General features: G+C 37.9%; 1 protein-coding gene across 3 annotated transcripts in view; it reads left to right on the top strand.

The window, feature by feature from the left end:
* Nucleotides 1-18411, top strand: part of LOC149848900 (hyperosmolality-gated Ca2+ permeable channel 2.3-like) — a 177545-nt gene extending 159134 nt beyond the window's left edge. For all 3 annotated transcript variants that reach the window (XM_089997943.1, XM_089997926.1, XM_089997934.1), the window contains 2 exons: nt 195-428; nt 17915-18411. In XM_089997943.1, the coding sequence (XP_089854069.1) occupies nt 195-428; nt 17915-18076 (396 nt within the window). In that variant the 3' untranslated portion in view covers nt 18077-18411. The remainder of the gene's footprint in view (nt 1-194; nt 429-17914) is intronic.
* The last annotated feature ends 306 nt before the right edge of the window (nt 18412-18717 follow it).

Raw genomic sequence — 18717 nt, 5'->3', positions numbered from 1 at the left:
ACATAGTGCAGCTTAATTACATTCAAGTGATGGTATGCTTTGTCAAGTAGTTCAAGTTATGCACCTTCAGGAAGAAAGTTTTCATTTTCTGGCTTTTCTTTGTTACTTTGTCAATTTAATCTAGTTAAATAATCAATGATCACATTGTTAATGCATTTACTGACATATTAATGTCTGAAATTTCTAACTTGCAGCTATTAAATGTGTACGTACCGAAGTTCGAGACTGGTGGCAAGTTCTGGCCTATCATGCATAATTCTATGATATTTTCTTTGATATTGATGCACGCAATTGCTATTGGAATATTTGCAGTGAAGGATCTTACACTTGCTTCCAGTTTGACAATTCCACTTCCTGTGCTGACACTTATATTTAACGAGTACTGTAGGAAACGGTTCCTACCCATGTTCACTACATATTCTGCTGAGGTACTTCGAAATTTCTTGTTTCTATATGTAAAACTGATTTGCTGTTTTTTTTATGAATATGTTTCGAATATTCTTAGTATTTCATGAATGGATCTCGTCAATAATTTTTGTCATTATTAGCAATTATTTATGTTATAAGTAAACCAGTTGTCGTTTATGTTCTAAAATTTTATACATGATTCTTGTATGTAATGGCGATTTGTCATTATTGAATGTGCTGTTGGTATTTCTGATATGTTGGCCATAACCTATTATAAATAGAATCTGATGACCTAGAGGCTGTAGGTCTTCTGGTTATTCACATTCTGCTGGTGAGCAAGGCTTTTTTCTCTCTCGTTTTGGCTCTTTTCTTTAAGATTTTGAATCTTAATCCCAAGTTTAATTTGGTGTCAAAGTGCATAGATCTTTGAGGACCTTAGGAGCTGTAATGAAATATGGCAAATACAAATAAATGCCACTTATGGGTCAAGATACAATCACATACCCAATGCCACTTATGGGCAAGAGAGACAACATAAAGAATGTATTGAGAGAGTGCTTGAGAACAATCATAAAAGAACAAGAGGGGGTTCATCCCTATTTATACACAAGCGGAAGTCTCAATAGAGCGGTTAGATTGTTCTAACAGCTATAAATATAGTTGTTGGACTGTTCCAATAACTCTATTGACTAGTCAAAAAAGAACCCAACAACTCTATTTGGTATTTGACCAAATAGTCCCTATAAAATAAAAAAAAGACAAAAAGAAAAGAATAAAGTAAAAGTACTAATGTGCCCCTAATGAGCACAACCTATTACAAGGATTGAAATGACCAAAATACCCCTAATGGATATTTACCTATTACATCATTATGAATAGATATATACATATGTATATATGTGTGAATACATACAATATATATATATATGCAACTTAATACTCCCCCTCAAACTTACGGTATAATCACTGAAAGTTTGTCAATCAAAAAATGAAACCTGGGAGAAGGGAGAGTTTTCGTAAAGAAATCAGCTAACTGAAATTTTGATGCTATATAGAGTAGGATGATTGTCTTCTTCAAGTACTCTTCATGCCATTTCGATATATTTGGTGTGCCCATGAAACGTGCGATTGTCGGCTATATAGATGACACTTTTATTGTGACAGTATAACCTATTAAAACACATTGTACATACATATATATATATATATAACTGATATACATATATTGTATAAATATACGTATATCAAGGGCATTTTGGTCTTTGTATATATACAGTCCAATAGGACCTGTATTTATTTTGTGTTTTTTGTTTTTTGTTTTTTTATTAAAACTTATTTGACTGTTGGGGAGCAGTCCAACTAGTCGTTGGACTACTCCCAACGACCATATCTTTTACCCTCCAACTGCTCCCTTTTTCTTTGTTGTGCTTGTTGCTCTATAAATGTAGCCTATTGTAAAGAGTTCAAATTATTCTTTTTAGCATATGAGTTGTGAATATAAAAAAGCTCTTATTCTATATTGTGTTATTGTGAGGTTTATTCTCTTTACGAGATTGTATTCGGTCCATTAGAGGCCATATTGTAATCGTGTACTTGTGTAGCCCTTTGTTGGCATTGTGATTGTGCACTTGTTTTATTTTATGGTATCAAAGCCTTAGGCTCTTGTAGTATTAAAAATTGTCTTAGGTGTGCTCGTTGGTGGTTATTTTCAAACTTTGTTCTTCAACCACAAGTTTTATTCTTCAACATGGGTGAAAGAGAATCCGCCTTAGTCATCTCTTATAAGCTCAACGAAAACAACTACTTGATGTGGGCTATTGCAATGAAAAACCATATCAAGGGGAAAAAGATTTGGGGTTTTGTTAGTGGAACCACTAATGAACCTCAACTAAAGCTAATGAGAAGAGAAAGAGATCAAGTCAAAGTCCTCTCCGAAGAAGAAAAGAGGGTCTTACAAGAATATCAAGAAAAAATAGAGGATTGGGAGGCCAATAATGCTCAAATACTCTCATGGTTTATGAATACCATGGAGTTCAAGATTGCAATTGTAACGCCCCAAAATTTTGACTTGTGATTTCGAAAACATTATCGAAAAACCTTTCAAAGATTTAAAGTTTTCACTTTTAAAAGCGACAACGGAAGACATTTAGAAAGGAGCACAAGTCAACAATCCTGGGTACGTTAGCTGAAAAACCATCATTCACATGAACAACTACGTAAAAAGAATTGAGAAAATAATGTAATAGATTATTAATAAAATCTGCAGTTTATTACAAAATGAGCAATTTCCCAAAGTTCAATAATCTAAAGAAAAACTCCAAAACTAATAGCCAAGACGCCAGCCGAAAGAAGAGAAATCTTGAGCCATGTTGCACCACGCCATCGGCCGCTTGTGACCATTATTCGTTCTTCGGGCAGGGGCCTCGCCCTTGCCATTTCCTTGTTGGGTTAGGCAGGGGCCGCAACCCCTACCGATTGTCGTTTTGTCTGGCAGGGACTGAGGCCCCTACCATTCATTGGGTTGTAGGGGTTGAGGCCCCTGTCATCCAGCTTTGTCAGGCAGGGACCGAAGTCCCTGCCATTTGTTACTCTTGTGAGGCAGGGGCCGAGGCCCCTGTCGTTGGCTGTTGTGTCTGATAGGGGCCGAGGCCCCTGCCATTCACTGCTTGTCGGGCAGGGTCCAAAGCCCTGCCATTCGCTGCTTTGTCTGGCAGGGACTGATGCCCCTGCCATCCGCTGTCTTGTCATTCGTCGTTTGGTCAGGCAGGGGCCGATGCCCCTGCTGGTTGCCGTTTGCTCGGGCAGAGGTCTTGAGCCATTGCCGTTCTATTTCTTTTTTTGTTAAGCAGGAGCCTTGACCCTGCCACTCATCAGATTCCGCCGACAGGGCAGGTCCTACCATTGCCCTTTTGTTCTTTTCGACAACTACGTCATAATAACTCTCACACTTTACAGACTTCGCATCGAACCCCGCTCTAGCTCTGCGGTTTGAGCCTCGTATCATCTACACTCGTAGACGCACACAGCTGCACGACATCCCGAGGTAGGGGAAAGTCGCACGAAGAGTTTGTATGAATTAAATAAAATATAAGGATTCTGTGATAGAATAGTTTATTTGGCATACATGCTTACCTGTGGGATTACTTAACTTGTGATTGTCTGCTTTGCGTTTCCTCATCCTTATTCGTTTGAAATTACATGCTTAATGTAAAACTCTTTGGGTAGACTCATTTCTAGAGAGAAACCCACGACAATTGCTACTGTAACCGGACCTTAAGACAGGTACGGTATAAGTTTTACGAGAGGTAATGAAGTACCCTTAAGTGAGCAATCAACTCCTTATAGATATCAATGAGATAATGTCGGCCTCCACAGGCCAATTGCTCAAAGCACAATACATGTCATGTATGAACTAAAAGAATCATAAGACATTAATTGTTGTCCTCTCATCGTAGTCGTACCTTTAGGAAGGTACGCCCGTACTTTTGAACAAGTATGTTCCATGTGTGGTACGATGTTTGGATGATGAGGTTGTAGCAACCTCGATGCATGCATTTAGCACAATGCTGAGATCACATAATGGTGACAACTCGCCCTCACAGGCAAGATGCTCGAGTGGGTCTATTAGACCAGAGCATGTAGAATGGGGCGACGGTTAAGAAACCCTCGTCGTACCCATTCGACCTTCACGGTTCATCAAGGGAGAGTATGGATGGTACAAAAACTCTGATGGACAGGTTGTTAACAACCACCCCACGGGCAAAAGACTCGGTTTCCCCAGTCATCAGAGTTAGGAGAATTGAGATTACCATAAATTATCCTAAGTGGTGACTCCCAGGTACTTCTGCAGAAGTTGGATGCACCAATGGGCTACGAATGCCTTTGGGGATTTACTCTCTTGGTCACTGACCGTCCCCTTAGGAGCGGACTCAGTCAGCCATCCGGGTTAATGAAAACACCTGACATAATAAACCCCCGGATCGATCTCGGCTGTTTCTACATTTCGTGCCTGTGCGTACCCACATGCCAGTTAATATCAGAACTTAAAGGATATCTTTTTAAATAGTTGTAGATGATTGAGAGTTACACTGCTTGAAATGTTTCAAACAATAGCTCCTTGCATATGTTACACTTGTTAGAATAGATTACAATTGTATTTGTTGTTTTAATACAATAAACTGCTTATCTCATGAATGTCCTGTCTTATTTTATTCTACTTATCTATTCGTGCACCTACTGGTTTGTTGTGAAACTGACCCATTTTATAGGCAGGTGATGAGTAGGAATTCACATGCGGCCGATGGCGTGGTGCAACATGGCTCAAGATTTCTCTTCTTTCTGTTGGCGTCTTGGCTTTGAGTTTTGGAGTTTTTCTTTAGATTATTGAACTTTGGGAAATTGCTCATTTTGTAATAAATTGCAGATTTTATTAATAATCTATTACATTATTTTCTTAATTCCTTTTACGTAGTTGTTCATGTGAATGCTGGTTTTTCAGCTAACGTACGCAGGATTGTTGACTTGTGCTCATTTCTAAATGTCTTCCGCTGTCGCTTTTAAAAGTGAAAACTTTAAATCTTTGAAAGGTTTTTCGATATGATCGGGGTTATTCGAATTGGGTCGCAACTTGGATCGGGGTTATAAAATATTTCTCCCAAGTGTGTGGACCTGAGAGGGCCCAAATGTGACTTCGCAATCCGACAGGACTTAAAACTTAACTTTGCAAAAGTTGTGCATTTTGAAGAACAATTGGTTTGCAGAAGGAAATCTTCTTTAAAAGAACTATAGCGCACAAACGCAACTTCTAGTGTTTTGAAAACAACTGAAATCAGGTTAGGCACAAGACTACATTTATGTAAGTACATATTTACCATAAGTGTGAGCATATGGAGATTATAACATAACAACAAACAACTATCGATTTGCAATGCCGCACATCGAGCGAAAAGCACATAAGTAACACACGAGGTACCAAAACCATACCTTGACCACTTAGATAGGCAAACACATAAGGTCATAAGTAATACACGAGACACGAAGTCGTACTTCACTCAAAGGAAACGTGCAGGCAAAAATGGATGCAAGCAAACAAGGGCATATGTATTTCAAGAAATACGAAACCACACCTCAACTCATAAGCAACTATGCAAAATAATGATCGAAGAATGAAATTGTACATCGACCCATAGGAACGTGCAGGCAAGTATATATGCAAGCAATTAAGGGCATAAGTATTGCAAAAAGTACGAAACCACCTTCAACCACATAAGCAGATACGCAAATTAATACTCAAAGAGTAAAGTTATACATCGACTCATAAATATGCAGACAAGAAAATATGCAATGCAGAAGCAATATAAATCTAAGCATATCTAGCATGGGCATCTTAATTATTTCAACTTAAATAGGTTCATTTATTGTCCTTTGTGCGACTTTACCCTACCTCAGAATGTTGTGTAGCTGCATACGCCTACGCGTGAGGATAATACGAGGGTCAGGCCGCGGAGCACGAACGGGGCTTGTTGCGTAAGCTGCAAAGGTACGTTATTAGTATGCATTTAAATGAATAGGGAAAACGACAACAAAGGACTGGGGTCTCGGCTTCTCTGCAAAACAAGGCAGGGATCAACGGTCCTTGCTGACCTGAAACGGAATGGGGTAGGGTCCAATGACCCATGCCGCCAAAGGAAACAGGTGCAGGGGCCATCGGCCCCTACCGGATATTTAAAGAAGGGCAGGGGCCATCGGCCCCTACCAGACGACTAAGAGAGGGGCAGGGGCCATCGGCCCCTGCTGGGTTTCCAAAAAAGGGAGGCAGGAGCCGAAGGCTCCTGCTGGCTTTAAAGGAAGGGCAGGGGCCTTCGGCCCCTACCAAAAAGAGAAATTGCAGGGGCCGATGGCCCCTGCCGGAAAAATGAGCAGAGAGAGGGAGCGCAGGGGCCAAAGGCCCCCTGCGGCTTTCAAAAGAGGAGGCAGGGGCCATTTCATGGAGAAAAAAGGCAGGGGCCATCGGCCCCTGTTGGTCTTTAAAAGAGGAGGAGGGCAGGGGCCAAAGGCCCCTGTCGGTCTTTGACAAAAAATGGCAGGGGCCATCGGCCCTTGCTGGGTTTTAAAAGAAGAGGGGCAGGGGCCGATGGCCTTTGTCGGAAGGTAAGCAGAGAGAGAGAGAGACGCAGGGGCCTTTGTTCCCTGCCTGCGGTTGTCGGGAGAGGGGAAGGGGTAGGAGGCTTACCTGGGGCTGCCGAAGAGAGGGAGGTCGTCGGGCTGCCTCGACAGAGAGGAGCTCTCCGGCGTCAACGACGAGAGAGAGATGGAGTCGGGGAGAGAAGAGATGCAGAGGGGGAGAGACGAGAGACAGAGGTGGCGTCGCGGTTTGCAGGGGCGTCGATGCGAGGAGGAGGCTCGAGAGGGAGGCATGCCCCCTCTGCCCTCTTGCGATGCTTTTAAAGAGCTTGTGGGGGGGGCGAAAATCGGGGAAACCCTCAAGGGTTTCCCTTATCTGCCGAGGGGTTGGAGCAGCGCGGGTGAGGTGCGACGCATAGGGGAGGGTTTTGTTTTAAAACCCTCACCCTGCGTCGGGTTTTTAAAACCCCAACGAGGGCGGGCCTGGGTTGGGTCCCGACTGTTAAAATGTAAAACTGTACACATATGTATATATAATAATATTATATTATTATATATATATATATATAAATACATTTTTCATTTCTTTCTTTTATGTAATTTTTTTCCTTTATTTTTATTTTTTGTCTTTATGTCATCTAGTTCAGTTTGAAATAGAATGACTGTTGCTAGTCAAGTCCTGTCCAGACTTGACTAGCAATAGAGTTGTTGGACTGACACATTCCAACAACTCTTAATAGAGCTGTTGGCTCTTAATAGAGTTGTTGGACTGACACATTCCAACAGCTCTAAATAGAGCTGTTGGATTGTGTCCAACAGCTCTATTGAGTCTTCTTTCAGCTGTGTATATAAAGGGGTGCAGCCCCTCTTGTATTTTATTCCAATGCTTCTTAAGCAATTGGTTTTTTATATCAATAAAGAATACATTTTTATTTTTATTTTGTTTCCAGTTATACCCTTTTTAAGGGTTATGCTTTAGTGTCATTCTTGACACTTGCCCTTGTTAATCTAAGCTCGTGTTTCGAAGATCACCATTTCATTTCATGGTATCAGAGCCGCGGAAGTACTAATTCTTGAGGAAAAGCTGCCTCGGTTTCCGTGCCCGTTTGCAAAAGTGTTCGCCACTTGAAGAGAAGTGTTTTATCACTTCATTAGAGAAGATTTCACATCTTGTTGTATTGTTTTTTTCCTTCTTTCTTTTTCATTTTCCTTCTTATTTCTCTTCTATCCCTATTCTTTCTCTCCTTGTAATTGATGGATGACAATGATAAAGTCACCATCATGCCTATGAAACTAAGCGATACGAACTATGTAACATGGGCTTCAATCATGAAGCACCATATATGGGGAAAAGGCTTATGAGGGATTGTGGATGATTCCGATTCGGAACCTAAGCTATCTCTTACTAAAAAGGAGGGAGATAAAGAGGTCCCTCTATCGGAAGAAGAGAAAATCAAGGCTATTGCCTCATACGAGAAGAAATGGAAAGAATGGAGAATATCTCATGCGAAGATAATGTCATGGCTTATCAATAGCGTTGACATTAAAAAATGCTCAAGTCTTGCCAAATTTGATCATGCCGATAAGGCATGGGAATACCTTAAGAATATGTATTCCCTTAAAGATATTGCACATGTGTGCAACCTCCAAGAAAAAGTTCGAATGATAACACAAAGAGACAAAACTATTCGTGAATATTACAATGGGTTGTCCGAACTTTGGGAAGAACTTTTCCTTTTAGAACCAAAGTGGCATTGTGCCGAAGACATCGAGCTTCGTCAGAAACAACTCGATGCTGAACATTTTTACCAGTTTATCACTGGATTAAGGCCGGAATTTGAAACCACTAAATCGGCCCTACTTCACCGGGGAAAATTTCGTTCTATTGTTGAAACTATTGAAGAGTTAACAATGAAAGAAAATCGTCTCCGGAAAGGTTCTTTAAAAATTGAAGATGATTCTGTTTTAGCCGTGTCTAGACCAGGGAATCATGTTCGATCATATAGGCCTCCTCACTTTAACCGACAAAATGGTGACTATGATAAGAAGAAAGTTATTTGTCATCACTGTCATGAACCGGGACACTACAGGCCACAATGTCCCAAACTTAAGGAGCTGAGAGAAAAAAGAGTTGCAATTGCTGGATCGGAGCCTAAAGATCAGGATGCACCAGTTTCCCTGGACCAACTAATGGAGATTCTTCAGCCTCTCATCAAAGGTGCCTCTTCCTCATCTGAAGCTTCAACCGGCGCCGCAGCCTCATCTTTTTCTGATCTATGTAAAATTTCTTGGCTTCTTGACTCTGGTGCATCTTTTCATATGACCCCAAATAATCAAAGTCTATCCAAATGTGTTAAAAATAAAACAAGTGTGTCAAAGGTCTTTACTGCTGATGGGACTTCTCTTGAAATAGAAGGAATAAGAAATTTTAAAAAAATTTATAAAACAAAGAAATTTTCTATTCCAGAAATTAGACATGTTCCCAAATTAAATTTAAATCTTTTATCTGTATCTCAAATTTCTGATTATGGGTGTAATATTTCTTTTTCTTCTCATGGTTGTTGGGTACAGGATCGCCAGTCAGGCAAGCTGATTGGGGAAGGCCATAGAGAAGGAGGACTCTATTACATGGATTTTTTGGAAATGCCGAAGAAAGCTTTTTGTTATAATATTCAAAAAATAGAGTTGGAACTGTGGCATAAGAGACTTGGTCACCCACATATAGCCAAAATCCAACATTTTCCAAATCTAGGGAAATTTTGTAACTCTGAATCATTTGATTGTAAAGATTGTATTCTCGGCAAAATGAAAAGATTATCATTTCAGAACAGAACCTTTTTCTCTTCAAGACCACTTGAATTAATACACTCGGATGTTTGGGGTCCTGCACCAGTAATTTCTAAAGGAGGATTTGTTTACTATGTTATTTTTGTTGATGATTTCTCCCGACATACGTGGATGTACTTTCTCAAACATAAGTCTGAAGTATTTTCATACTTTCAAACTTTTCATAATATGGTTAAAAACAAGTTTCAAAATGATATTACTATTTTTCGCACAGATTCAGGGGGAGAGTTTTTATCCACAGATTTTCAAAATTATCTTAAATTGCATGGCATCACACATCAAAGATCTTGTCCTTATACACCTCAACAAAATGGACTGGCAGAACGAAAACATCGTCATATTATAGAAACCACTAGGACTTTATTAATAGCAAATCAAGTCCCGAAAGACTTTTGGGCAGAAGCTGCCTTAACTGCCACCTATCTCATTAATAGGATGCCATCTTCTTCGTTACAAAATATCACTCCCATTGAAAAACTTATGAACATTTCTCTAGACTACTCTAGACTAAGAATATTTGGGTGCAAATGTTTCATATTTACTGACAAAAATGATAAACTTTCCCCTCGTGCGATTCCTTGTGCCTTTTTAGGATATGCTGAAAATCAGAAAGGTTATAGATGTTTTGACTTCAAAAATAATAAACTATATGTGTCTAGAAATGTTTCCTTTCTTGAAAAGGAGAGCTTCTTTGATTTTAGAAAATTAAAAGACGTCACTGAGTACTCCTTTTTGCTAGATCTAATATCAACATCTGATGAATATGACTTTGATTGTAACTTTGATGATGATCAAAGAATTATTGATCTTAATGTTGAAAATGAAGAAGTTCATAGAGATACTAGTATTCAATATTCCAGGCGACAAGAGTCTAATCCTCCATGTGCACTTGAAAAATATTCTAACATTCCAACTAGACAATCATCCCGAATCTCGAGGCCTCCAGGAAAGTTTGTATCATACGAGTCTTTCTCATCCACATATAGGGCAGTTATTGCATTAATTCACTCATATGAAGAACCATCCACATATTTTCAAGCAAAAAATGATATCAAATGGATAGAAGCCATGAAAGCTGAATTAGATGCACTTGAAAAGGCTTCTACATGGAATATTCAAGATCTTTCTTCAGGGAAGAAAACTATAGGATGTCGATGGGTTTATAAAATTAAAACCAAGAGTGATGGTACTCTTGAAAGATATAAAGCCCGTTTAGTAGCCAAAGGTTATGCCCAAGAATATGGGATTGATTATGAAGAAACCTTTGCTCCGGTGGCTCGTATGACTACTGTTCGAACCTTAATTGCCTTAGCTTCTATCAAAAAATGGTCTATTTTTCAAATGGATGTCAAAAATGCTTTTTTAAATGGAAAACTAGTTGAAGAAGTATACATGGAACCCCCTCCTGGTCTAAGTATTCCTAAGGCTAAAGTCCTTCGCTTAGAAAAAGCTCTTTATGGACTTAAACAAGCACCAAAAGCTTGGTATGATAGGTTTAGTCGTGTTATGATTGATATTGGTTTTCAATTCTGTTTAACTGACACTGCTTTGTTTATTGCTTTGTTTATTAAGAATTCTGATGCAGGGATCATTGTGCTTCTTCTCTATGTGGATGATATGATTATCACCGGAAGCGATAAACAGGGAGTTGAAACAATCAAAACACTTCTTAAATCTCATTTTGAAATGACTGATTTGGGCTTGTTGAGATATTTTTTAGGGATTGAAGTTGCTTATTCTCCTAGAGGATATTTATTATCTCAGACTAAATTTGCTTTTGATATTGTTTTCAGGTCTGGTATTACTGATGATAAGAAAGTTGACACTCCAGAAGTTGTTAATGTTAAAATGAAGATTGATGATGGAGAACTTCTTGCAGACCCTACACCTTACAGACAGCTTGTCGGGGTACTTTCCTATCTATCCATTACCAGACCAGATATAGCATATGTTGTTCATACAGCAAGTCAATTTCAACATGCTCCTACTTTTGTTCATATGGGAGCAGTCATGCGTATTATCAGATACATCAAGTCCTCTCTTTCACGAGGATTTTTCTTATCTTCCTCCTCTTCTCTTGATTTAATTGCATATACTGATGCTGATTGGGGAGGTGATCCCAATAACAGACACCCAACCACTGGCTTTTGTGTCTTTTTAGGGGAATCATTGATCTCGTGGAGGTGTAAAAAGCAGCAGAAGGTATCTCTCTCATCCACCGAAGCTGAATACAGAGCCATGGCAACCACGACCATGGAAGTAGTTTGGCTCCGACGACTGCTTGCTGACATGAGAGCTGAAGCAACAAAGGCTTCACAAATGTGTTGTGACAACAAAAGTGCGATCTACATTGCCAGTAACAGAACATTCCACGAACGCACCAAACACATCGAAATGGATTGTCACTACGTCAGAGAGGAATATCTACACGGGATAATTGATCTGCCATATGTCACTTCAGAATATCAGTTAGCAGACTTCTTTACAAAGCCTCTCGCTGCTCCCCGATTTCACTTTCTCGTAGACAAACTTTCGCTCATTGTACCATAAGTTTGAGGGGGAGTGTTAAAATGTAAAATTGTACACATATGTATATATAATAATATTATATTATTATATATATATAAATACATTTTTCATTTCTTTCTTTTCTGTAATTTTTTTCCTTTATTTTTATTTTTTGTCTTTATGTCATCTAGTTTAGTTTGAACTAGAATGACTATTGCTAGTCAAGTCCTGTCCAGACTTGACTAGCAATAGAGCTGTTGGACTGACACATTCCAACAGCTCTAAATAGAGCTGTTGGACTGTGTCCAACAGCTCTATTGAGTCTTCTTTCAGCTGTGTATATAACGGGGTGCAGCCCCTCTTGTATTTTATTCCAATGCTTCTTAAGCAATTGGTTTTTCATATCAATAAAGAATACATTTTTATTTTTATTTTGTTTCCAGTTATACCCTTTTTAAGGGTTATGCTTTAGTGTCATTCTTGACACTTGCCCTTGTTAATCTAAGCTCGTGTTTCGAAGATCCCCATTTCATTTCACCAACCCGACCCGGGTCCGGTATTTTTTTTTTTTTAACATGGATTTTACAAAGGCTCTTACTCTCCCCCTTCTCTTGAGGTTGTTCTTACCAAACTTAGTGGGAAAAAAACCCGTATGGGTATAAGTAAGCAAGGGTCAAATGTACTTGCGATTCCTTCTAACTCTGAAGATATTGATGGGGTCAATGCGGTATCTAGACCCGAAAATAATCTAAGGGCCTATCGGCCTCCTCATTTTAAGAATCAAGGAGGAAATAGTAGACAAGGAGGAAAGAAGGATTATAGTAAGCTTGTTTGTCATTTTTGTAATGAACCGGGGCATATCAAACCTATATGTCCCAAGTGGAAGAAACTCCTTGCTATGGCTACCATTGCTCAACCGCAAAAAGAGGAGACTTCTTTGAGTGGATCTCTTTCTCTTAACCAAATTATGGAAGCTCTCCAACCTCTTCTCAAGGGAGCCATTTTAGGAGTTGTTGTGTCCACCTTCTCTCCTTCAGGTAAAACCTCTTGGCTTTTGGATTCGGGTGCGTCTTTTCATATGTCCCCAAATATGTATTCTCTTTCCGAATATTCAAAAAATATTTTCCCATCTTTTGAATATCAAACCTATATGTCCCAAGTGAAAGAAACTCCTTGCCTTGGCTACCATTGCTCAACCGCAAAATGAGCAGACTTCTTTGAGTGGATCTCTTTCGCTTAACCAAATTATGGAAGCTCTCCAACCTCTTCTCATGGGAGCCATTTCATGAGTTGTTGTGTCCACTTTCTCTCCTCCAGGTAAAACCTCTTGGCTTTTGGATTCGGGTGCGTCTTTTTATATGTCCCTAAACATGTATTCTCTTTCCGAATATTCAAAAAATATTTTCCCATCTTTTGTTTCTACTATGGATGGGAATTCTCTTGAAATTAAAGGCGTAGGTAATTTTGAAACTCAAGATTTTTTTATTCCCAAAATTAGATTTATAGCTAAACTAAATTTGAACCTTCTTTCTGTTTCTCAACTCTCGAACCATGGTTGTGATATTAAATTTTCTTCTGATAAATGTTTAATACAGGATCGCTGGTCTGGGAAATTGATTGGGGAAGGCTCTAGGAAGGGAGACTTATACTATATTGACTCTCTTCATGTTTCAGAAAATTCTTTTTGTAATGTTGTTCGACATAAGGATATAAATGTTTGACATAAAAGACTTTGTCATCCCAATATCACTAAGTTATCTTTTTTATATTTTGCTAAAAATCTTTGTAAAAATATATTCTCTTGTAATGACTGTATTCTTGGAAAAATGAGAAGTATGCCTTTTGAACAAAGATCCATGTTTACTTTTGAACCCTTCAAAATCGTTCATTCGGATGTTTGGGGACTGGCACCAGTTGTTTCAAATTGAGGGTTTTCTTATTATGTGATTTTTGTGGATGATTTTTCTAGGTATTCTTAGATTTATTTCCTTAGACATAAACATGAAGTTTTTTCATGTTTTAAATCATTTCATGCGATGGTTAAGAATCAATTTAACAACCTAAAGATATTCAGAAGTGATTCTGGAGGAGAATATCTCTCTAATGAATTCAAGAAGTATCTTGAAGATAATATAATTGTTCATCAAAGGTCTTGTCCTGAAACCCCTCAACAAAATGGTTGGCGGAAAGAAAACATAGATATATCATTGAAACTACTCGAACTCTTCTTATATCCCAAAATATTCATAAAAACTTTTAGGCTGAGGCGGCTCTTGCTTCTGTGTACCTTAGAAATCGTTTACCATTTTGGAATTTGGGTAAAATCTCTCCCTTTGAAGTACTATATAAAATGAAACTTGATTATAACATATTAAAGTCTTTGGTTGCAAATGTTTTATTCTTACAGATAAGAATGATAAACTTTCTCCCAAGGCTATTCCCTGCGCTTTTCTTGGATATTTTAAAACTCAAAAAGGGTTTCGATGTTACGATCCTAGAAATGATAAATTATATGTCTCAAGAAATGTTACATTTTTTAAAAATGAGAGTGGCATCGAAAGAAATGATTCTCACCACGAAAATGTTGATTATTCTTTCTTATTTGACCTACTATCTAGCGATGATATGTCTAGAGATGATGAAATATCATCAAATCATGATGATGAAGTAAATATTGATGAATCTAACTCACCCAATATTCAAGGAGATAGAACCTCAAATGACCCAATAACCTATTCATGTAGAAATCGAGATACTTTCAGAAGTGCTATTGAGCAATATGGTGAGTCTATTCTCGCTTACGATCACAGACGATCTGAAAGAAATAGTAGACCTACATTGTGATTTGTCTCTTTTGACTATTTTTCGCCTAAATATAGGGCTTGTCTTAGTGCCATTTATTCTTATTTTGAACCAAGAAACTTCGAGGAAGCCAAAAAATGTGTTGAATGGCAAGAAGCTATGGAAAATGAACTCAAAGCTCTTAGGAAAGTTGAGACATGGGAATTTCAAACTCTACCTGTTAGAAAGAAAACTATAGGTTGTCGTTGAGTTTTTAAAGTCAAGACTAAGAGCGATGGATCTCTAGAGAGGTATAAAGCTCTCTTAGTCGCGAAAGGGTATGGCCAAGAATACGACACTAACTATGAAGAGACATTTGCTCCCGTAGCCCGAATGGTTACAGTCAGATGCCTTATCACTATTGCGTCTATTAAAAAATGAAACATTTTTCAAATAGATGTAAAAAATATTTTTTAAATGGTGATCTTAATGAAGAAATGTATATGGATGCCCCTCCGGGCATGAAAATTCCTAAAGATAAAGTTCTTCGCCTTCGGAAAGCTCTCTATTGTTTAAAACAAGCTCACAAAGCTTGGTATGACAGATTTAACAATGCAATGTTAGATAATGGATTTTCTTCCTGTTATACTGATAGCCTTCCCTCTTTAGGACTCTCACTCTCCTTTTTTCAAAAATTTTAAAAACTCTTTTTAGGTTGACTTTTCAAAGTTTCCATTTTAAATAGACTTTCTAAAACCTTCTTTATCCTACTTAAGCATATATAAGGACGCTATCAAGGAGTCCTAAATAACCATAAAAATTAAAATTCGGAATTAATTAAAATTAATTAATTAATTATTAAAAATTAAATATCTAGAAACTTTCAGAGGGTACCTTATCCCTCTGGGAGTATTTTTAACTCTAAATTAACTTTAATTTAAATATAAAAGTGAATTTAAATCTAGATTTATGTTGGATATGGGTTTTAGATCAGGATTCATATCCAAAATCCAAATCCATTTCCAAACCCCAATTGGATCTTGGGCTGGATCAATTTTTAGATTAACATGGGTCTTGGACAGAGTCCAGATCCATATTAATTTGGATCAAATGCATTGGATCCAGTCCGATCCAAATTCGGACCCGTCGAGACAGTCATTTTTTGGAAAAACGAGATTTTCGAGCCAACCGTAGCCTGAATTCATAAACGTAATATATTGTTACGCTTAGAATTTCGAGACGCATCCAACGATATATAACTCAAATTTCGCTTATGAAATTCAGCCGAAAATAACCTGAATTTTGCTTGAATTTAAAGGTTGAAAATAAAACTTTTTCTCATGTTTTAAGTGGCTCATTTAGGCCTTGTCGATGAGACCTGGGCTTGGCCCAGACTCAAAAGCATCGGCCTAAAATCGCGAATCTATCGATTTTTCCTCTATACTTAGCCAATGACTAAGTGTGAAAATACACGATATTACAACATTTCACTGTGCTTCATACCAGTTTCTTCTTTATTATCCATGATAATTCCCCTCTGCATGAAATATACACGCACAAAACAAGAGGGGATAAAAGCACTAAAAGGATAAATTTTCTACTTTGAGTCTTCGCTCTTAAATCAATGGTGGTGGTGAACCATTTCCAAATGATTTCCTAAATTAAAAAAGAATTAATCATCAAATGTGTTGTTTATGGACACATCACCAAAATGGTATTGTTGGGAAAACATTGCTATATGGTAAAGAATACTCTGCCAATTATGTGTTTAAGTGGAATCTCCGCTACTCTTTAGGAAAGAAGCATTATATTTAATGTTTGGCATCAAGCACCCTAATTATAAGATACAGGAAGTATTTGGGTATGTTTGCTATGTGCATAATGATAAGAACCCTTGTAGAAAACACGACAAACCACATCAATGTGGAGTTGTATCAGTCATAGATGAGTATTGAATTGATTGGAGATTTTCAGGAAGAAACAACTCATGAGATTGTAAATGAAATTAAGCAGCAGCAAAATAAAAAGCACCTTCCAACCTGAGAATGTGAATGCTTGGTATAAATATGGACACAACATTGTTACACAGACACGCCACACAGGAAAATATTTGGTACTAATGAAGGTACAAACTACCGAGTAGAAATAAACTTTTTCCCATTATTGTTTCAATTTTTTTGTATATCAGACCCTACAGGTGATCTACAAGGTTAATGTAGTAGAAAACAGGTTTTTCAAGGGCTTCAACATCAACAGCCTACAATGTATCAAAACTTTTTGACTCAAAAAATTGTGTTGTACAAAAAAAATGATCCAATGTCTGATCCTTGATTCTACGTAGACAGATTGAATTGATACAGCATGCATATATATATCGAGAGAGAGAAGGGGGATGGTCCTGTTAAGTTGTATGATAAGTATATATTTGGTAATGGCGACATGAGGTACAAATGCCTCTTTGTTTTTTCATTTTTTGGTTGTTTTTCATGAAACTAACCTTGTAGATTTGATATCATGCTTCACTTAGTGGTAATTGGCTCTTGAATCATCTGATTACGACATGTAGGCAGGATTTTATAAGGCTTGAAAAATCGATAGCCTACAATGTGCAATACTTTTCCGGGTCATAAAATCGTGTTTTTTCATCGAAAAAACATGATCCAAAAGCCAGTTCCCACTATTTTGAACTTCCATCCATAAGGTTGGATTAGATCAAAACAACTTGCACATGGGAGATCCAGAGACATTTGTATGTCTTCCTATAAATGTTCCTTCCCTGCATGTTAGTCTACATGGTCCTTCCACTATTCCTTTCCCATCCTTGATCTATCCTCTTGTTAGCCCAACCTGCCACCTTTGACTTGATTTGCTTTGATGACTTCCTCGGCACTGTTTCTGTTCTCAATGCTCCATGTCGGTGACTTGACATCTGAGTGAACTTTCATTGGATGCTCGTTTGATGACACGTTGTGCTTGCCATTTGATGGCCTTGACAAGGCTCGGTTTAATTTTGGCTTTTTTTCTTTTAGAATAAGGCTCGGTTAATTTTGTTATGCATCAAAAGTTTTCTAGTGTCCTGTACGTCAACCTGTACAGCAGTTGAGCCCACATGTAGTACTCTTCAGATTCTAAATAATTGATTTCTTTTTTAACCTCTTACCTTTTTTTCTCTATGATGGTTTCTTCACTCTCCAAAACAACTCTTTTTTTTCGCTGTTGAATAATGTCAATCCATTTGTTTTGATAGAGCTTGATAAAGAAAGACCGGGAAGCACAGAACAGCGTAATGATGGATGATTTCTTTGACAAACTTGCCACTGCTTATCGTGATCCAGCGCTATTTCCAGTGCAGTACTCTTCAAGGGTGGAAGATGGAAACACGACTCCACTTCTTAGATCAGAAGTCTAAAAGCATCAAGGATGTTTGCCTATTCTCTGGTGCAAGATTCTTGGTTGTTTTGTCAGTTGTTTTGCAAATACCATGGACATCTAACTCAACATAGGTGGGTTTGGAATTGCATTGAAAGATGAGAATGTGCGTTCATGCATGTGTGTGTACACGTGTTGTTTCCTTTCCTATTACATGGATATGTATATTTTTTCACCAAAGAAACAAAAATGCTCTCGGGCAAGTTAACCCCTATGTCTTTCTGTGTGCACAATGTGTTCTTGACCAAGCTCTGTGAGGACGTATATGGGAGAAGTCAAATGCCAAAATTCATGCTTGTCGTGGTTTACATTTGATCATTTTAGTCACGGATGAAATGATAGAGGAGAAGTCAGCAAAAAATTAGTAGTTGATGGTGGTGAATATCCATGACTTGCTCGTGTTGGGAGTTTCTGCCCTTAATCGATCTTTTTGTGGGGAAACCCACGACATTGTACCAATTTTTCCCTTTTCGGCAGGTCTTGTATTTAAAAAGGTACAAGTATATCTTGTGATTAATTTGGTCGAGCATTCAAACACTTGTAAAACTCCTTTCTTCATATATATATATATATATATATATATATATATATATATATATATATATATATATATATATATAT

This window comes from Nuphar pumila, chromosome 1 (assembly GCF_984573655.1).
Source record: "Nuphar pumila chromosome 1, dmNupPumi1.hap1.1, whole genome shotgun sequence".
In the NCBI taxonomy this organism is placed as follows: domain Eukaryota; kingdom Viridiplantae; phylum Streptophyta; class Magnoliopsida; order Nymphaeales; family Nymphaeaceae; genus Nuphar; species Nuphar pumila.
Note: the sequence above shows the minus strand (reverse complement) of the source record. Positions and strands in the feature narration are given on the sequence as shown.